Raw genomic sequence first — 21,847 nt, 5'->3', positions numbered from 1 at the left:
TGTGGGCTGCTGTTCCCTTGCAACAGGCTGTTATGCATTATACAGCAGAATATGTAGGTACATATGTATGTACGTATGTGCAAATAAAACTATAGTCAGTATAGCAAGGCATTATGCTAAGGCACAGAATAGACACAGATATGGTTTATATACAGTATATGAAAGTGCCTACTGCAGTATATGATTTCTGCATCACGGCTAGGGCATATTTGTTTTAGTGAACACTGGAACAGGTTGCCCCATCCTTGGATATATTCAAGGTCAGACTGGTACAGGCTCTGAGCACCTGACTGAGCTGTAGATGTCTCTGTGTAGTGAAGTGGAGTTGGACTAGGTAGCCTTTAAAGGTCCCTTCCAACTCAAATGACTACGATTCTATTTACTTTGCATAAAAGTCTTGTTTTGCACTTTCTTAGCCACCATCTCAGCTGCGGCACTGAAGTCACGCTGGCTGACAGTCAGGACTAATCTTTGTCTGTGTCTAAGTCCTTTTTTGTTAGCTCTTTATTTTTCCAAGGTGTTCTGTCACTAGCAGTAGTATCTATCATCTCTCTCTACAATTTGTTTTACATGATAAAGCCCTCCTTGTCTTCCCTCAGATGAACTCAGACAGGTCTGGGTGATGGGCAACAATAAGCTTGAAGACATGGCATTGACAGTTTTTGTATTTCTACACATGCTGCTGGATTGGCTGTTCAGTGCTCCATAGGATCCTTAAGAACCTCCCCAGCTCCCAAAGCAATGTGGGACCTTTCCCTCCATGCTCTCAGCTCCAGATGGGCTTTCCCAGAGATTTGAGACGCTGGGAGCTCTGCCCAGTGCCAGAAATCTCAACCTGCCTGCACACCCAGCCTCCTGGTCCCCAAACCTGCCCATTTGGCCCCAAACCAAAGGCAGGGAAAACCTCTGCTGTGTCTACAGTGGCTACTGCTCCTGTGAACAGCAAAGCCTCCTGAGAGCCTGCAGGAGAGGGGCTTTGCTCCATCTCCAGAGGGAGGTGGCAGTGGCCACACAGTGTGGGGGAGTGAGCGTGCCACACAGCCAGCTTGTGCATTCAGCTGGTTTGTCTTAAAATACACCCTGGTGTCATTTTTTACGTCCTACAGTCTTTAAACCAAGTTGTGTATCTCACCCTTAAATGGAGGTATATTTTAATTGCTCACGGGGTATTATTATTAGACACAAGCCTGCTGCTAATGTGCTGTGCAGAGAGCTCGATGAGCCTACCTTATCTTGCAGACAGGAGGGGATGAATCACCCTCCTCATCTGCAGTCTATGCACGGCCTAAAATGTATCTTCTCCTAATCAGGCTTATTGCTGGGACCCCCACTTGAAGGAAAAGATGGCTTCAAAGCTGCCCTCCAGCATCACTTTGGAGGAGGCTGCACCAGGATATCACCAGCCTATGCAGCAAAATATCAGCCCCATTCCAGAGAAAACTGACCAATATTTCCACAGCTGGGTACTGATGATGTCTGAGCAGGAAGAGCTCAGACAAAATGCTCCCTATTTTCAGTGGGCTCATGTACCCACATAAATGAGTGTGGGTACATGTGCCCACTGAAATGGAGCCGTTTATTTCCCCCTAGGCTGGATGTGGCTCTGAGATAGCAGTACCAAAATTTGGCTGTTGTTCCAAGCTAGGTGTCACCCCTTTTGAATAAGTACGCTTTTGAAATCATAAACTATGTCTGTTTTTCACTTGTATCAGCATGCATATCCTAGGGATTTGGGTAGAAGTCCAAGGAGGATACTCAAAACTCCCTTAACAGGAGTTGGCACCAAAGGAAGCAGGCTTCTGTCTCCCCCAGATTATTTCACTCTGGCCCTTACTATTCAGGGGCCTATTGCTTAGTTTTATGGCAGAGAAAGTTAATGCATGTTGTGAATGGATGCGCTACAGAGACTGCAAGTTTAACTTTATGCACATAACATCATTGATGCACAGAAGAGTGGTGATGGGTTTCTTTGACTTCCAAGGTTTTAAGAGAAGCAGAGTGCTCTCCAACTTTGTGTTTTTCCTGCTAACTCTTTGGAGCAATTATAGGAGGTGACACATTGCTGGACCAGGGCAGCAGGGCTCTAATAAGAGAAACAATTAATTTAAAGCAATTGTCAAGTCTATGAGAGCTTTCAGTACATCAATCAGCAGAGATTCTGTATCCGAGAGCAAAAGGAAACACTGTTCTTGTTCTTAGCAGGTGACTTCACTTCCTAACTTGTTAAGCTTGTGGAAGTGAGTCAGAAGGGGAGGACGAGTGAAGCCTCTGAGCATGACTGCTAGGAGCAGCAGGGGCTGAGGATCCACCATGTTGTCTTCATCTTACACTTCAGTGCTTTCTGCCTCTCACCTTAAGCTCTCCAGTGTGGTGGTCCCTCAGGTGCCTTGGCCAGAGGCTGTCTTTGGTGCAGGCATGGAAGGGAATCCCTGCAGAGCCAGGTCTGTGGTTGCTGTGAAAGGATGCAGCATGCCTTGCCCAGCATATTTGGACACAACTTAATTTATTTCCTTCATCTTGTGTAAGACCTCTTAGCAACTCTGAGCCAGGGATTTCGTCTGTGTTTTGCTGGAAGGGGCACTACATGCCAGAGTTTTTCTAAGACTTGGTGCTGTGTACTGGAGCTGTGGTTGTCACAGACCTCCTGGGGGAGGCTGCAGCCTTTCTCTGCTGGGGCTGAGTCATGGTGCCATCACTTCTCTTACAGATGCCAAGCTGAGCATGCAGTGTCTCAGCTAAAATCAGTTTTCTTTTTGATTTTTGTTTCTTTTGCCAATCACACAAGTGAATTAATTCCTCTACTTCTTTTCTTCTTACACCAAGTGAATAAAAAAAATGTTCGGTGGCCAAAAAATTGCAGTAATTCCCATATTTCCAACATTATATTGATAAAGTATGCTACTGGAAATTACCTTCCGTTTTCTGGTGTGGTCAGGGCCCCAGGTATGCTTCCAATGCAAGGGTCAGGTTCTTCTCCTTTGGCTCAGTCACATGTAGATGTCTTAAGTACCTGTAGGGCTGTACAGGTTGCAGAAAGGATCATTTGGTGTCTCTTCCAATTGCTCTTAGGCTCAGATGCTCTAGTTCCTACTTTTATTACTGTTTCTCATTTTAAGCAAGTGCCAATAAGAAAAAAAATACCGTTACTTAGGTATAAAGCTTTCAGTTTTGATGGAGAAGAACTTGGGTTTGAGGAGGCAAAGGGGCAGTGAACTGAAAGCCTTGACTGAGAATATGGAGAGCAAATTACCTTGGAAATGAAAGTGGTGTTAACTCTATGGAGCAGGATAATAAACCTTGTGACATGACAATTTGTTCAGAGTAGAATACATTTGACTGCACAGAAAGAAGAGCAATCTCTTGGTGCTTCAAGAAGGATTGCAAGAAATTTGTTACAGGAATTATTATTTCTCCTGCTTTCCTTCAAAATAATTTCATTGGAACACAACACCACGAGAATTACTTACAAGTCCTGAAAGTGCTCCTGTCACTGTGCTTCTGTTTTCCCAGCCTCTCAACATTGCCTACAGTCACATCTATAGCTCCTACCGCAATTTTGTGGGGCCGCCTCATTTCAAGACAATCTGCAGGCTGCTTGGCTATCAGGGGATTGCTGTGGTCATGGAAGAGCTGTTGAAGATCGTCAAGAGCCTGGTAATTCAGAGCCTAACACTGGCAGCAGAGAAATCTCGGTGCTTTATGAGACATGGGTTGGAGGGTCAGCCTGGCCTTCAGGTCATGTTTTGGGTTGTTGAAATCTAGACACCTCTGTTCCCTTTTATCCACACTGCAACGCTTGTATTCACAGTCTAGTTTTGCTGTTGCTAAGATGGAGGACACAAAAATGATGAAAAGTCTTTGTAAGGAAATTTCTGTTAACATGTCAGTTCCTAAGAATTCAAGTCATATGTCTCTTTCCATCAGATATGCTGAAGCCAGTAGCTCCATCTGCTTTGTACTGCTCTCAAAAGAGAGATGTGGTATCCACAGGGAAATGCTCCCTAAGGGCACCAACAATAAAGAACATTAACAAAGCAGGAAGGAGTGTGCAAAAAGTTGTCATTTTTCAGGTCACACTTTTCTACCAAAAACTGTGTCTTACCAAAAAGATTTTTGTTCATTATCAATATTTAAATTCTGTTTTGGCTGTAGTGATTCAATTTTGAACTTGTCTAGCAAAGCAATGTAGACCTGAATCCCAAGCTTCTCTGCTGTAAAGCGCTGTAGCTATTGAAGATGTAATTTGTGTCACTCGGTTGAAAGCACTGTAGCTGTTGTGTGAGATCAGACAGCATTCAGTGAGGAGACAGAGATCTTGCATTTGGCTAAATTATGTTTAGCACATAATCCCATGTAGCATGTCCACAGGATGTATTTATATAACTCCAAATGACAGCAAGCATTTTTAACTAAGAAATACACTTTTCTCCATATTAGTTCAAAACATCCAATCTGCAGGAACTTGTTCTACGTGTATATATATATATATATATATTTTTTAACTCTCAGTGTTTAGGATCATTCCTCAGGTGGGAAGGCCATTTCCTGTGCTGTGGGATGGCTCCTTTAGCAGCTCCAATCAAATGCTTTTTGGGTTAGGTACACAAGTCCAGCTGGATCTACAATGGAGCCTTGTTTGGATTTCAGCTACAAATAATGCAAACACAACGAGACATATTTTGAAGTAGAAAATCCATGCAACCATGATTTATTATTCAGGAGGAAGCTGTAAAACTCCATGCACTTGGGTTGGATTTTATATTTGGGTGAAATCCAAAGGAAGCAAGTTTTTCTTAGACTCCAACTAAAGTTTCACCCTTTGTTGTCAGACATGGGCTTGTCCACAGTCTGCTTTGTTTAAAACCAAAGCCAGGAGAAGCCATCCTTCCAGTTTAACTCCCCTTTGTCTCTGACAGCTTCAAGGTACCATACTGCAGTATGTGAAGACTCTGATAGAAGTCATGCCGAAGATATGCCGCTTGCCAAGGCACGAATATGGCTCTCCAGGTGGGTGCTAAGAGAGATGTGTAATAGTTTGAGCAAGGGCTCACCCAAAATGTCTGCACAGCATTCACTCAATTAAACAAGGACCTGCACCCACTGTGCTGGTGCAGCCCAGGCTCCTGTGTCACAGCTTTCAGCTGTTTTGCTATCAACACTGAAATGCTTATAGAAATTGTTTCCAGGAAATTTCCTATTACAAATTTCACTTTGAATGCACAGATGATTGATAAGGGCATATCTGCTGGTTGTTTAGGTTTTCTTTTCAGGATTTTTAAGCTTTTGTTACAGTGGCTTCACTATTACTTTTTCAAAAGCTCTACTTAGTCGATGCAAAGATTTTTTGCAGTATGGCTGCAGTCTGCAACTCAGCTGGATGTGGAAACTGGCATAAATGAACCAGCACAAAGACATCCCTTGCAGCCTTGAATCTCTTTTTCCTCCTCTGAGGAAATCATAGGACTTCACAGGACTTACTCCCTATTTCTCACGGGTCAGTGAAAGTAGGATGACACACTTAGTGCTGGTTCTGCCCAGTGCCTATCCCTGTCTATCCACCTAGCAGTTCTTGCAGTTCATGATAAAGTAAACATCAGGCCCTGACTGCCTTTTAATCTATGCCACTGAAGGATGTTTTCTGACTGCCCTCACTTGTCTTTTAAGGAATCCTGGAGTTTTTCCACCACCAACTGAAGGACATCATTGAGTATGCAGAGCTGAAGACTGATGTTTTCCAGAGCCTCAGAGAAGTGGGCAATGCCATTCTCTTCTGCCTCCTTATCGAGCAGGCTTTGGTAAGGCAACACACCCTGCACCAGCAGGTCCTGCTTAGAATTGCCAGCTCAAGAGTATGAGTGGAAATGGGTTCTCCAGCAGAAGAGTTGGAGAAATTTTCCAGTTTATCGTGTACCCAGGGTCGTTCTAGGGGTCTGCTGTTGGGGTCTGTGGAGATGATATACACTGGTGCTGGGTCACCCACACCTGGCATTGTTCAAGGAGAATCTGATCAGTGGAAGATCCAGATTTAATTTTTGGACCCAAAGCTACCCCTTGTTTGTACTTCTTAGACATAAAAATCATCTGGAGCTTATTTATAGATTGTAAGCTCTTTGGGGCAGGGATTGTTACTTTGTCTAATCCTCATATGGTGAGGAGTAGATTTGAGCCCTTTGCTCTCTTTGGAGTGGCAGTACAATGGAAAAACTGGTTGGTTCCACTGACAGTAAGGATAAAGCAATCCGAAAGGAAGGAAGTCTCAGAAGAGATGATATTTCCTGTGACTTAATCTTCACCAAAAACTTAGCTAGAGCGATGACCAGATATTAGCCCTTGCACAAGCATGTTGTGCATGCACAAGTCCCTCAGTCTCGTAGCCTATATGATGCATTTCTAACCTGAGTGAGCTGGTATGGGGCAAAGGCTATCTATGCTATCCATGGCTGAGTGCAACATGACAGAGCCAACTGAGGAGCTGCAAGAACAACCCAGTTCTGCATTAAAGTGCATGTTTCATGTCACAATAGTTTTGACAGGGTTGTATCAGAAAATTTTTAGAAAGCCTTCTCAAGCACACGTGGGATTTCCAAACAAACCCATAAATTTTTGTTCAGAGAAAAACCAGAAGAAAGTTCAAAGATTCCAAGTTTATTCAACTACAGAACACAGGGAAAACTGAAAATCTCTGCATATGCTCTGAATGGATGTTTCTGACCTTGCCTTTTTAAACCCCAGTAGAGAGACTTCTAGTTCCTAATATGGTATATCAAACATATTTGGTGAGCAGTAGTTGTAATACAAGACTTATAAAAACAGATATATATATCACCTAGCAGCTTGGCTTTATCAAATAGATTGACCAGGCAGTATCCTGGCAGTTTATGTTTCTTCTGTGGCTTTGTCACTGCTTTCTGCTGTTCTGTGCTGAATTTTATGCTAGATGTACTGCATTTGCCTTTTATGTCCCATCTTCCAAATGGATATTTAAGGGACACATGGTGGTTTCTTTTAAAAATCCCTATTTGAGTGCAAAAATGTTTCTTCTGTCTCTGAAGCTGTATGTTGGCAATATAGTAACAGTCTAGATTAGTAGAAAATAAAGGAGAAGGTGAGGCACTGGGGTTCTTTTTAGAAAAACCGCCCATCCAAGTCCAGATCTGCCCACCTTCCATGTTAGCCAAAGCTGTCAGTTTTTCCACACAGAAATTGATTCAGAATATAAAGCAGTTTTGCACGTAGCAGCCACTGGTTCTCACTTGCTGGAAGGCTGTCATGTGCTTAGAGCCATTGCATAACAAGATTTTCCCTCTCTGTGCAGAAGGAGCAATTACTTTTATGGTGCAGTTATCTTCACAGCTGTCAGTCTAATCTAAGGCCAGTGGTGTTTGCTGGCAGAGGCTGCTCAAGTGAGGATTAGAAGTCTGCTCCACTTTGCCCTCCTTTTTATTATTTAAATTTGAGGAATGAAATGTTGCTCGGGACTAAATTTCTAAGGATTCTTACTCTCAGGTAATGGGCCTTGGGGAGAAAGTCTCCCATTATTAATTTTGGAACAGATACCAGGTGTATGCAGCCTGCAAATATGAAAAATACTCTCTTTATTAGAGGGCAAAAGCAGTGAAAGAACATTGTTCTAGGAAGGAAGAGTCCTTCGCAAACAGAAAAACAGAGATGAAATGCACACTTGGGCAGCATCAGCATTGTGCCCATGGAGTGGCCATGGGCTGTTCCTGTCCCTCCAGCACTGTGTCACAAACTGCACTCCCACAAACTCACTCTCATGCCAGCATCCATGGCACCAGTGCAGCCTCCTGCAGCTCCATGCTATTCTGTCTTCTGCCTTAGGGCTGGGAGACAGGGTACCCACCCATGCACCCCAACCAGACCCAGCTGAGTCATTCCATCTGGCCCTAAAAATCTTTTGCTGCTCTGTCATGACCTCCTCTCAAGTGTGTCTAAATCTCTCTGGTAAGCTCAGAACTGCAAGCATGTCTTAGAACAAGAGTTTTGCAGGAGCAAACTAATGCCTTGTTGTTACGCAATGCCTCTGTGTTGAACAGCTTTGGTTTTCCTTGCTGCTGTTTCCCATTGCAGACTCGTATACGATGTATTGTCAGCCATCGCTCCTCAGTCTCCACCTTCCTATTTCTAGGTTTCTTCTTGTGCATCTATGTTTGGGATTATTTTTTCTCTAGTGCATAGGCATGCATCCTCTCAGGTGGCATCTCATGATGTTATTACTCTCTGCACTTCTATATTATTCTCCCTGGTGCCTGCACCACTGAGATTCTGGTCTGATATCACTGGTCGTGAACACTGTACCAACAATCAAATAATTTCAGCCGATGTATTACATATCTATTTATAACAGCATATTTAACATGTACAAATCCCAGAATAACTAAGCCGAAGGGTAACTTCCACCTGGGCACGCTCAGTGAAAACAAACAGCAGGAAGTCATCAGGGTAAGACAGAACTGAAATTTCCATGGCCTTTATCCCTTTTTACTCACAGCATTAATAAGTGGGCAAGAAAAGAAAAAACAAAAAGCATATGAAGCTCTGGCCTTGTATAGGCATGAGGTAAATTATTTGGGTTATAGAAACTTCCTGGCTTAAGCTGAGAGCTGTTTCTTCTAGTTTTAGTCCATTTAGATGCAAACCATTGGATCTATTTCTGAGCTGGGTTAGATTTGACCAGGTGCTGTAGATGTGATTGGGTTGTTGTAGGGTTGCACACTCCCCTGAGCCAAACATTCACGCCCTGTAGGTATTTTGTAACTTATTTTATCTTTCTTTCTTCCTGCCTCAGTCCCAGGAAGAAGTTTGTGATTTGCTGCATGCTGCTCCCTTCCAAAATATTTTGCCCAGGGTCTACATCAAAGGTAAGAAGCTCAGAGGGCAGCAGTGGACAGACTCAGAGGTCACTTCCAAGAGCCGTTTCTCTCCCATTTCAACTGAGGATTAGTTCTGGCCCTGCTTCCCCCTCTAACTAGATAAGTGGATATAGCCAGAAGTAAGGTGGAAACAAATGCCAGCAGAGCATCTTCTGTAGCCTACCTGCAGGCTGGAACCTTAGTTAGCCTGGGGGTTCCCTCAAGTCTTTAAAGGCATTTTGCTGCCTCTTTGGAGAATGACAGCATGAAATGTCCATCTCAACAGGAGTGATCAGGAACAGGGACATGCTTCTGGACATGTGTGGTTAAGCTGCTGCTGAGACTGCAATTGCACATCCCACCCTTCTCCGCATCACTGGTCCCCTCATTTGCTGTCGGTTTGGCTCTCTGATCCAAAGGCTCATTGGATGGTTGCTGGGGGGCAGCTCTGAGCAAACTCAGCGGAAATTGCGGGTCTCCACTTCCTCCTCTCATTTCACTGTTTGCTGCTCGCTTGACAGAAGGAGAACGCTTGGAGGTGCGCATGAAGCGTCTCGAAGCCAAGTATGCCCCACTTCACCTGGTTCCCCTAATAGAGAGGCTGGGCACTCCGCAGGTAAGGATTTCATTGAAAGGGATGGCTGTTGAAAATTCATAGCAATCCCCAGTTGCCCTGTTCGGGCCTGGGAAAGTGATCCTTTATTTTTATTTTTTTTTTTCTAAAATGCCAATCAGACAAAAAAAAAAAAAGTCTGAATCCTTGCCCTAGCGGACACATGAAAGGGAAATTTATGAGTGGGTCCAGAGCATGTTGCTGCCTCCAGTCTGGAGAGCTGGCAGGGAGCTGTAACATAAGCCAGCTCTGGACATAAACAGCCTTGAAAACCTCTTTCCTCTCCATAAAATATATATATATATATAAATGGAGAATTGTTGGGGTGGTTCCAGGGGAAACATTGTAGGGCTGTCCCTGGCTTAATCCATTGCCATCACTTCTGGGGATCCCATTTTAGGGCTGCCTGGCAGTATATTTTTAAGCTCATCCCTGTCAAGGAATACATCTGAGAATGGTTTCCCTCCTAGCTCACGCTTAGAGCTTCAGCACATGCTTAAAATTACAGCTCCATTGAAGTCTTATATTAAGGTGAGGTCTCAGCTTGAAAAAAAAATCTCTATTTTCTGCAGAAATTGAGTACCACTAAAAATATCTCAGCAGATTTAATCGATGTAATGGGCAGAATTGAGTTCTACTGGTATCAGTAGCCAAATGTCCACTATCTACTTAGTGGAGTTAATAGGATAAAAATCATTAAAAGTGTCAAAGAAATCAACACCCTTTTTCTGGAATCTACTGCTGAGGGAATGGAACAAATGCTCAGTTGTATGAGGTGACAGATCTATGGCAGGCAGAAAGTTACACATCTTTTTTCCATGTTTTTCTGATGGATCGAGGATTTGGAACTTTGCTTCACTGAAAATCATATGAAACAAAAAAAAAATTGGCTTGAAAACTGAGAGCTTTGTCTTACTTTGTAGACACTTCTCTCACTTCCCATTGGCTTCCTTTCAAAGGAGACACTCGAGAAAAAGAATTCACCTCTGTGTTTTTTGTGTCTTTGTGTTGGTCTTTCTATCTCTCCTTCTTTCCATGCAAAACCATCATTGAAATCTGCTATAAGAGTCCACTCGTTGCTTATCCTTGCCATAGTTACAGTGATGAAAAGAAAAGGTATTTTATTGCTTAAATTAACTTTTCTGTAAACTATTCCCACATTCACCACACAGGTACAGTTGAGTACCAGATCTTTTTTGAGCTCAGATGAAAATAAACACAAAACTGAAGTTCAATAGGTGCCTTCATAGCTTCTAGCTTGCTCCTGGAAATGCAGTTTTGGACACAGGCCATGTTGGTTTTTTCCTTCAGAACACAGAAATACCTTACAGCAACTGTCCAGAGTTGGGGCAGAAGTTGGCTGCTGGATGCCTTTCCCAAAAGGTGGCCCTATGCAGTTCCCATAACCACTCGCTGTAAAGGGTCTGTGCCACAGCTGCTGAAGTTAGTGGGAATCTTCCCAGCAGTCTTCAGGTGTGGTTCTTGAAAGTTTTCTAATTAACAGACTGTGAAAGAGATACGGCATAACTGAGTCAGGGCAGTGACAAGAAAACTGTCAGGGAGTGCATATTCTACGTTGGAAATCCACAAACAGGTGTTTGGTAGGTGACATACAGAACCAGGGGTCACAGCAGATTGATAAAGGAATCCTCTCCCTTTTAAAGCTGAGTAGATATTTAGCAAGGGGCTTTCAATTGTGCTTTGTCAATGGACTTTTTTGTTTTCCTTTGAAAGTAATGGGAGCTTTTTTCTTTTGAGGACAGAGGGAATAGTTGATGCAGCACAGTGCCTTCACTTGGCAATCTATCCTCAATCACCCATCCTCTCCTGATCACAGAAGTCAGTGGGACCCCAGACTGTAAGGCAGCTTTGGCCACAGGACTAGTAGCTGTCCAGCTGCCTTCATCACATTAAACATCTGCCAAGTGGTAGTTGTGCTCTGTCTTATGGGGATGAATTTTAAAACCAGATTCTGTGTGAATGTGAGTGGTGCCATGTTTTTTGGAAAACGGGTGCATCCTTTTCTAGATTAAGATTTCTTCATGCTAAGATCACTGAACTAGTTTTGTCAAAAATACCTGTTCTATTACTGTTTCTTAGCAAACAGTAATGCTAACATTAATTTATACATGAAAACGTTTTACTCTTGCTATGTCTCCATTTTACCATCGTAGATTTCTGTGTGTAGACACTAATCTTTACCCATAAAAGTTTGGTGCAGGTGAAGAGAGAGAAACTGTACCTACTGCCTTTAGCTATAAAAAACACACTGGATAAAATAAACCTTTACTTGATAAGCAAATATGTGCAAGTGTGCTCTGTGATACCATTCCTGAGTATAACAAATCTAGGGACCCTAGCCCTGATCCGTCCTCTGGGCAGCAATACAGTGTTCCCTTGATGTTTGCTATTAGTTGAACATTAATTGCTCTGAAGTTCCCAAAATGCCCATAGAATTGTGTTGAAAGCAGGAGTTGAAATGCTTTCATTTCAGTAGCTACCTAACTAAAAAGGCTTTAGGTCAATGCCAACATAAAACAGTAGTCAGGAAAGGGGATGAACGTGCACACTCAGATAATTATTATTTTTTTTTTTTTGTGCAGAATAAAGAATACCCAAATAAACTGAGCAAAATTCATGTCCTTTAAGTCTGGCCAGGACATGTACAGGTGCTTTGTAGCAGAGGCTCTGAGCCTCTGTTGTTGTTCTGGTCAAGAAGACATTTTTTCTTATAGGCATTAGGTGGGCAGATGGAAATGGAGCAAATGCTTACAAATGACCTAGAGATCCTGGAAGTCCTCTAGGATAGGCAGAAGGTCAGTAAGTGCTGTGCTTGCTCTGTGTGCCACTGCCGAAGTGGTGAGGTGGTAAAAGGATCTGCCTGTGGGGACAGTGGGATGTGGCCATCACCCATCCAATGGGGGGTGAGCCTCCCACCTCCACAGCCTCCAGCACAATTCTGACAGCACTTGGCTCTCATCTCCCCTGCTCTTTTCAGCAGCACTTCAAGAAGGCAGTAATACTTCTGGAAATGGCAAGGAGTAGGGCAGACAGGCTCCACATTTGCAGCCCAGCCCAGTTCAGAAGGTGCAGGCAGAAAGCTCACTGGGGTCAGTGCTCCATGTGGGGGGAAGGACCCAACTGCTTATTTAAGTACCTTTGTTGTTTTTTTCTTCTGGAGCAGTAATGGAGGTGAAGTGAAGTCAGTTCTCTCTTCAACTTCCTCTTGTGTAAGAGCCAAATCAACTCCATCCAGTGGAGCCACTCCCTCCAGATTTGCTCATGTAAATTTGAGAGAGGACGTAACAGAAATTCTCTGCACATGGAAAACGGCTCAGCTGGAAAAAGTATTACACGACTTTCACAGAAACTGCAGGTTTTCCAGTATTAAGGTTCCACTGGCTTCTCATCTATCCCAGAACTTTTTAACCACTGTGTAGGAAAACAAGAAGTCCGTAGTCCATCTGTGTTTTAAAGAGATCATGGTAATGCCCTGGGAAGCAAAATGCCTGTGTTCTCTCCTGTTTCATTTTCATAATCCGCACAAATCATGAAATTAAACCTGTCAGTGCTTAGTAGTGCTCGTGTAACAGAATAGCATGGTAGCAGAATTAAGGATCAGTGTTTCTGACCTTCAGCTTTAATTTTCTGATGCATATAGTTATTCCAAAAGATACTCTGGTGAAATAGAATTGAGCACAATATTAAGTCTTCTGTTTGAGGGTTGAACGTTCTCTGGTGGGGAATGCCATGGGAGCAGCCATCAGAGGTAAGGTTGGACCTATTACAGTATATGCCAGGGAGACCAGGAATTGTGAAGTACATCTGTATTGCATTGTCACTTGTTTCTTTGGTTCTCCTCCTCTTCAGCAAATAGCCATTGCCCGAGAAGGTGACTTGCTGACCAAGGAGCGGCTGTGCTGTGGCTTGTCCATGTTTGAGGTGATCCTGACACGAATTCGGAGCTATCTGCAGGACCCAATCTGGCGTGGACCACCCCCGACAAATGGGGTCATGCACGTGGACGAATGCGTGGAGTTCCACCGGCTCTGGAGTGCCATGCAGTTTGTGTACTGCATCCCCGTGGGAACCAATGAGTTCACTGCAGAGTGAGTGTCCAGTGGCCAGCTCTGCCATTAGCTCATGAGCCCTTAGCTGCAGTGGTAGCCTCAGCCAGTATAGAGGTAGAGAGAGAACATGGGCACCTGAGGACAGGACTTTGTTGGACACAGACCTACAGGGATGCCCCCAAAGCTTCCCACCTGTTAAGCTAGGAAAAGATAAGAAGGGAAAGAGGAATACAAAGAGACATGCCCAAGATGCCCTGCAGAAGGAAGTGGGTAGATGAGCCTACAGTCCAAATTGGAGGCGAAGTCCTTATCCATCATACCCTGTGGTGCACCATGCGCAGCCTGGTCCCTTTCTAAGCTCATTTTTTTCTCTAACTACATACCCGCTTTCCAGGAATAGGACCAAGTGTCGTGTTCCTAGTGTCGTGTGTTCCTAGTGTCGTGATAGAATAGAATTTATCTAACTTCGTCCTGTTATCTTTCCATCCCATCACCCTGTCCCCACCCTAGGCAGTGCTTTGGAGATGGTCTGAACTGGGCAGGTTGTTCTATCATTGTTCTCCTTGGACAACAACGACGCTTTGACCTATTTGACTTCTGCTACCACCTGCTGAAGGTGCAGAGGCAGGATGGGAAGGATGAAATCATTAAAAACGTGGTAAGTTGAAAGGTAGGGCTCCAAAAGACCTGAACTAGCACACAAGGCATTGACCTTATTCAAGGTTGATATACTTGCTGTTAGACTTCCACCTGCAGTCTCAGCAGAGAGGCCAGGATTTTAATTGGCTTGACAATCAAATCTTTTCTCTCCCAAAGCTTTTCCTTTTTTCCTGGGGTTGGGAAGCTGGAGCAGAGAATCAACCATTCTCTGATCTCTGTGGCTTTATCAATAAGCAGCTGGGAGTCCAGACTCTAGATCAATTAACATAGAACCACTCACTGACCTTGTTAATTCTGTCTTGAGTCATCAAACCCTATAATGAAGTGAGTCACCAGTCTCTGGGAGCTGCTAAGTAGAACAGTGACACGTGTTATAGCTGCTTTGTATTAGCAGTGGTTTCTCAGCAGGAGGGCAGAGGTACTGATGCTTTCTGGCTGGACAAATGACATAAGGCTCTCTTCATCTGTTGTTTTTCCTCCTCACCATCCCTCCAGCCCTTGAAAAAGATGGCCGACAGGATCAGGAAGTATCAGATCCTGAACAATGAGATTTTTGCCATCCTGAACAAGTACATGAAGTCGGTGGAAACAGACAGTTCCACAGTGGAGCACGTGCGCTGCTTCCAGCCTCCCATCCACCAGTCACTGGCCACCACCTGCTAGTGTGACACTAACCCTGTGTGCTTCAGGAAGGGAGAAGAGACTGAGCCCAGGACAACTGGGAGGATGAACTTGATGGTGCGAGACCTGGCAACAAAGTAAGACTGGGTATGCCTACTACAAAGACTTATCTTCCCATCTGGCCCTGTTGAGTGCATGTTCTTCTGTACCATCCCTGTGACCAATTTTACTTGTAGCTTTTGAACTTGGGAGTGGGTGGGGGTGGGAGGGCGAAATGTGCTTTTCTTCCATGAAGTCTGGTTTTCCCTGTGATTCATCCAGCCGAACACAAAAAATCTGAAGCCATATTGCAGCCCCAAAGGTGGGGGATCCTGTCGGAAGAGCTGCATGTTTCTACTGTGCTGGGAGCCCACTCCCACTGCAGAAGCAATGGGGAAAATCAACCCCACCCATGACACATGCCACCAGGGCTGAAGACAGACCCTGACTTCTTTTTGGGGAACTGGGGATGGAGGCAGGATTTCACCTATGGCAGCACACTGAGGACCGAGGAGCAGTGCAGAGGAGCCATGCCAGGCTGGCTGTGGATTGCTTCCTGCTCTCTGCCAAGTCATTGGCCTCCCTAGCATCTGGCACTTGGGTTTCAGAATGATGAAGCTGCCAAATAACTCCTCAGCACTTCAAAGAGCTGGGGGAATCAAAAAACGTCCTGTTCTTTTTCCCTGCTATGGGATGTCCACTTATTTTATTTCAAAGGGTTCTCCCTTGAAGGCAAATCTTTCATGAATTAAATGAGATTTCTTATGGACCATGGAAGAGATTGCTTTGGATTTACGTGAATATGCTTTTGCACATGCTAACTTGGGTGGAAACAGACACTGATCCTGACAGGAGGCAGTTGTAGTTACTTTGACCACATGTGATCTTTGATATTCAGCCAAGGATGAAATCTGGAAGTGTGTAATTTTTGTATGTTCTGGCATGCTATTTTCCCTTGTCTTAGACAAATTCCTAGTCACAGCAACCAAATAGCTTTTATTTATTTATTTTTTAAGAGTATGGTGTCTATCAGCAAGGCTTAGTAAACTTCCCATCACACAGAAATGAAGTGATTTTTTAGAAAAGGTAAAACATAGGATAAGCATAATAAAAACAGCATTTTTCAGGCTCAGAAGCATTCTAAGAGAACAGTGGAGTCCGTTTCCTGTTCCTGCTCAGCTCATCTAATATCACTGGGTGTATTAGATACTGAGAACAAATTCAGTAGAGACTTAAAGGAGAAATTCAAAACTCGTGGTTTTCCCTTGGTGCTGTCACTGCAGTGACACAAAACCTTGTGCCTGAAGCTAAAGATGAAACCATGTTCTCCAGGAGGAAATTATGCCAATGTCACCACCGGCAACATTTTCATTTCTCAGCTTTAGCCTGGGCACAGCAGGTAATTACTGTTCAGATAGACAGATTTGGTAATATATGTTCTTTTCATGCATTCCACCATGTCTTGTAACCTGCATGCTACTACAGAAGCTGAAAAGGCGGAGCCTGGGCCCTTATTCTCTTGGAGGAAACACTTCTTAAAGTAGTAGAAATGTCCCAGTTGGAATGCATTGTCTTAGAAAACAGCAGCCAGCATTGTACTAGTGCTAAAGGAGATCTAAGAACAAATAACCCATACATGCAAATGCTGGACATCTTTACACCTTGAGTCTCCTTTAATTGCTGAGACAAATGCTTGAAAAAGAGTGCAGCACAGTAATCTGAAAGTCAAATGACATCTCAGGAGGTCAGGCTGAACCTTTTGGGTGCCAGGGAAGGATCCAGCCTCTGGAGGCAAGTTGTTTCCCTCACACTGAGAAGAAGAGCAGCACAAGAGCATCCAAGACCCCAACAATACCGAAGGACTCCTGCTCTCTATTTAATAATTTCTCCACTAAGGATGCCAGTTCTGGTTTTCCATTGTGTTCCAACACTGTACACTGCTGAAACTACTGGATTGAGGGAGTTTACAGATATATATTTTTAAAAGGAAGAGGAGAATTGAGCACTTTATTTTTTGTGAAAAACAAGGTACAAGGAAGATAGATCCAACCAAGATCCTATTTTCCTGACCTAAATAGCAAGTGCTTGTTATTTTGGTATGAAAGTGTTGCTGATAAAGTGGCACAGGTCACTGACTGGCTCCCAGAGCCGTCACTGAGCACAGCACAAATTGAATGTCCTATGATGTCTGATATATTATGGGATGTTGGAGCCTTGGCAGAAACCAGCAAGAGCAAGAACACAGAAGGATGAGCTATGCCACACAGCCCAGTCACAGCTAGCTAGACAAAACAGGATATCCTAAGCTGAATATAAGTGTCTGTTTAGCTTTGCAGTGAGTCAGGAGATTTTTACCTGAACACGAATATCACTGCATTCGTTTGCTGTAGTTTTGGCTTAATTCTCTAACAAACCTGCAAAACGCAGTTGGGTGTACTTGAATGAAAAGGTAGAGAAAATTTATTTTTTTTTCCCTCAGATATGCTGTCAAAAAGAAACTCCTTCCAATCCTGAGGGATGAAATGTTTTGAGCAAAATGTCCAAAGTGCATGAACAAAATGTAAAGTGTTTTTGACTGTAGATGTTTTTGCCTTGTTGCTCAAGTAGTATGAGATCAGCTAGGAATAACCATATGGTCTTCACTTCTGAGATTTGATGTTATCGTCCTTCTATTATATCTACCTGATTCAAATTGTCTTTAGCTTCAGTTTTTTAGCCCCCCCTCCCCTCCCCCTTGACTCTATACGAGTAAGGTTCAGGCTTAGGTCTTCAAAGAACTCAGTGAAGCAGAACTTTTCTCTTATATATTTTTTCTTTTTTTTTAATGTCATAATTGTTAGTGAAAATAGGAAGCAGATTTGTGACAGTAGAGCTAAATAACAGATTGCCAAGGGGTCGAGCATATCCTCCACACTTGAAAACTTTCTGCCAATTTTGGATGTCTTCTTTGCAGGTATGCTCCAATTCAACCTGAAGAGCCCACATTATCTTTTCCTAGGGAAACATGGACCCCAATATGGGTAATTTAATTCAAGTGACTATGGGCTTACCTTTTTTAACCTACATTTTCCCAATTACTCCTAAGCAGTTGCAACTCCTTGGGGTTTACCAACTACCACTTGGAATGCCTACTTCAAAGACAAGTTGCTGACCTGCTACAGAAGCTAGAGAGAGGGAAAAGGATGGTCTGTGTAACGAGTGAAGTCAGACTAGATGATTGTAATGTTCCCTTCAGCTTAAACATTGTGAAATGTGACTATTTGCAGTGCAGGTGCCTTTCTTGGAAGATGCTACACTTGACTCTCGGTTATCCAATAGCAAGGGGAAGCAAACTCGTTCAAACTCAGCACTTGAGTGGTTTTCCTTTTAAACTCTGGCGGCACTTATTATCACTGGACAATGTTAGTCTTTTTTCTCCTGCATTATTCCAGTCCAGTAGGTTCGTGTATGTTTGAGAACAAAAGAGAAAAGAATTGAAGGTGTAAAAAAAGAAAATATTCTCAAAAGCTCTTGTCAAATGTACCATATTTGTATGAAAAGCTGCTTGAATTATTTTGTACAATGAGTTTTATTTATGGTGAGGTATATTTACGCTCGTGGTCTGATACAGTGTTAAATTTTTGATCCATATTTGCTATGCAGCTGAAGATGATATTTTGGTTTTGTATTATTATTTTTTGCCGTTGTTCTAAAATTCAGCTAACAGAAGCTTCCATCTCCATTAGAAATGCTTCTGCAAGAGTAAAGCATCTGGTACATGGTGATATGTCCCGTAACACAGCAACCAACAGTGTGTACAACAAACGTGGGATGACTTTTGTGATGAAGAGAAATAAAAATTGGGCTCATTCATGAAATGAGCAAACTTTATCGCATGGTGTCATTGTCATTTGTGGTAACTGTTATTTGAGGAAAGACTCTGATTGCACCTGGCAAAAAAAGAAAGCTAAGAGAGATGATGGCAGCATTTTGTTGCTAAAAAATGTCAAGATTTTGTCAAAAACTACAAAGAAAACTGAAGCTTCATGGCCAACAGCAAAACAGGCCCACAAATTTTCCTATCAGAAAGTTGCTTTTTGAGGAAAACATACTTCTGTCACAAATTTTAATTTGAAAACTTGTGAAGGGGGATGGGAGGAAATTATAGAACTATCCGTAGCAGCATTTGACAGGCCCTAGTCAAAACAGAGCTAAATGAGGAGCACATCACCTCTCACTACCACAGCCCTATCAGCTCCACAGGGACATTTTATCCCTGGAGACAGCCCTTGCTATTTTCTTCCAGATTTCTATTTGCAGCCATTCTTTAGTTCCTGTTAAAAGCCCCAAGAAGTGCTGGGGGCTTCCAGGCTCCATGGCCCTGGAGCCACCCTTTATATTAAGCATCCAGCTCTGAGGGTCTGAATGTCAGATAACCAAGCCTAGGGGACCATTATCAAAACGACAGACATACATCTTTCTTCTTTCCTGTGCTTCTAAATATCTTTATGTTCTCAGATTAATGGCACCTTGCCGCTGAGAATAACAGTTAATGAATGATCACTTTATGATTTCAGGCGTAGCAGAGACCCTTGCTGTATCTCCTGTTAGCCAGCAGCAGCTTTTGAATCTAGTTTTGCTTCATGTAGAGCTCTGATGCAAACACCTATCAGATAACAGCTCTGCAAACACTGCTGCCTGCACATCACATCACCTCACAGCACATGCTGATCTGAAGCTTTAGGGCCCCCATTGCCCACAGAACATCCACCTAACCATCACCAATCCACCGCTCCTGTTCTGCCAGCATCTGTAATTTGCAGGGCCTCAGGAACCCGGATCATTGAACTGATCTGGAGAGAGAAAATTTCTTATGGCCTTATGAACCTGCACAGCTCAGCTGCTCTACAGCAGAGCAACAGATACTTGCTCTGGCACCAGGAGGGCAGCCCAAGGGTGAGAGCCCATAGCAGATGTGACAGCCTGGGAACTCCCAAGCGGTGTCATCTGAACTCTTGCAGCATGAAATGACAGCCCCAGCCACTGCAGGCACGGTTACCTGGTGAAATAACTTGAACTAAAAGCTGTCTGCTCAACCACATCTAGTCCTACAAGCTTTTATGTTGCTGTGCTGCAATCATCTGAACACCAGGCACTTCCTTTTGCCCCTTCACCACCAGGTCATCCCCTTTGAAGCAGCAGATCTCAAACTACACCAAGCCATGGCTGAATATTGCACCCCTATTCTGAAAGTTTCCACAAGAACCATGCCTAGCAGATCCCCATCATCTGTGAACAGGATGCTTCCACCATTATAGCAATATACAGGATGTGTACCAACTATTTTTTCATTATTTTTTCCAGTCCAGAAAAGATGAAGAGCAGTGGAAAGAAAAGCTTTTTGATGTTGCTAAAGATATTATTTGCATGCAAAGCTGTCTTGCTCTATCCCCTGGACTCCAGTCAAGTTTTTTCACTTGGAGAACCAGTATTTCAGGAGAAACTGCATTGCTACAAGATGAGCCACTATGGCAGACTCCCTGATTTCTGATGAGCTGGACTTAATTTTTAAGGAGACACTTGATGTGAGTATCAACCACTGAGCTTGGAGCTGAATTCCTCTAATTACAGCCTTACCATTAAAACAAGGATATGAAACTGTAACAGAGGCTGTTGCATCCCTGCTCTATTGTTATCAGTCTGAACTTGCCCATGACTAAGCGTTGCAAGCAATTCTTTTCCAAGCCATTCTGGCTTTTAACTCCCATACTGCCATAAGCAGCCTTGCTAAATCCATCAAATGCAACTCCTGTTACTCAGTGATTTTATAAGCAACATCCCCACAGCCCCTGTACCAGAAAGATGTGACACACTTGTACCACTGCTGATTGCAACAGCTAAGAGAAACTTCTTCCATGGTGGTGACAACTCCACATGCTCCCTCCCTGATGTCTCACAGTGAGATTTTGCTGCAGCATTCTCTCCTTCTGGGACCACAGCTTCTCTTGGAGAGCTCAACCCTTCACTTAGAAGTGAAGGTGTGGTCACTCTTCATTTAGGAAGTCAGGCTACCAAGGGAATGTAAAGCTGTGACCCAAAGCACCCTTTACATTCCACCATTTCATCACCTTTGCTTTGGCAGCATATTTTTCACTGATAAATCACCATCTTTTTAGATTCCTACACCAGAAACCTCCACCACACCATTTGGATGGCTATAAGATGCTCCTGCAACAGAGGGCAGGATGTGGATGGCCAGCACAGCCTTTCCCAGCCACTGACTGTAGCTAATGAACTGGCCTAATTAAAGCCAAATGATTCACAGAACACTCAAACATGACATTTGCTGGAGAGCAGAGTTGTACAGAGATACAATCAGGTGACGAGTGAAAGATGCATGCGGTGCCGGCCAGGCCGCAGCTTGATGGTGTAAGGGCAACTTCTGTAGCAGCGTACAGACAGTGCAGTTCATGGTGAGAGAAAAAGAAATAATGCTTGAAAATTTGCTTTTTAAAGTCCTGTAGATGTTACGTTTTAGTTATTTTATTTAGTGGCTGGAGGCAGCAAAGTCTTAAATTGCAGCTGCATGTGAAATCGTGCCCTGAACCTCTGCTCTCGTGTAGCAGAGCAGCACAAGTGCCCCGTCCTCTGCTTTATGTGCTGTATGGCCGTGCCGGAGCCCGGCCTCTCCCTCTTTAACTCAGCCGGAACAGGCGATTAGGGAACTCTGTCCTGACCTTCAGCAGGGAACGTGCCTCTGTGCAACAAATGCATGCTGAGTGAAACCCTGCACCTCGCCATTGAGATATATCCACCTCCCTTACACCGCAGCGCGTTTCTCAGCTCCACGATCTGCCCTTTGCACGTGCACACATCTGTGATGCAAAGCAGGGAATGGCAGCCGCCGAAGCTCACACTTGAGGGGACGCTTTCTGGACCCCTTCCTTGCTACACCAACTCCAGGCACAGGGAGCAGCCCCAGCCCCCAGGGC

General features: G+C 43.7%; 1 protein-coding gene across 4 annotated transcripts in view; it reads left to right on the top strand.

Annotated features, from left to right (window-relative positions):
* Positions 1–16,484, top strand: part of CYFIP2 (cytoplasmic FMR1 interacting protein 2) — a 47,372-nt gene extending 30,888 nt beyond the window's left edge. For all 4 annotated transcript variants that reach the window (XM_065734669.1, XM_065734670.1, XM_065734671.1 and 1 more), the window contains 8 exons: positions 3,511–3,654; positions 4,917–5,007; positions 5,665–5,795; positions 8,810–8,882; positions 9,395–9,489; positions 13,357–13,595; positions 14,067–14,214; positions 14,712–16,484. In XM_065734669.1, coding sequence (XP_065590741.1) covers positions 3,511–3,654; positions 4,917–5,007; positions 5,665–5,795; positions 8,810–8,882; positions 9,395–9,489; positions 13,357–13,595; positions 14,067–14,214; positions 14,712–14,879 — 1,089 coding nt within the window. In that variant the 3' untranslated portion in view covers positions 14,880–16,484. The remainder of the gene's footprint in view (positions 1–3,510; positions 3,655–4,916; positions 5,008–5,664; positions 5,796–8,809; positions 8,883–9,394; positions 9,490–13,356; positions 13,596–14,066; positions 14,215–14,711) is intronic.
* The last annotated feature ends 5,363 nt before the right edge of the window (positions 16,485–21,847 follow it).

This window comes from Cyrtonyx montezumae, unplaced genomic scaffold, assembly GCF_038088225.1.
Source record: "Cyrtonyx montezumae isolate F1298 unplaced genomic scaffold, pur_monq_1.0 scaffold_18, whole genome shotgun sequence".
Classification (NCBI taxonomy): domain Eukaryota; kingdom Metazoa; phylum Chordata; class Aves; order Galliformes; family Odontophoridae; genus Cyrtonyx; species Cyrtonyx montezumae.
Note: the sequence above shows the minus strand (reverse complement) of the source record. Positions and strands in the feature narration are given on the sequence as shown.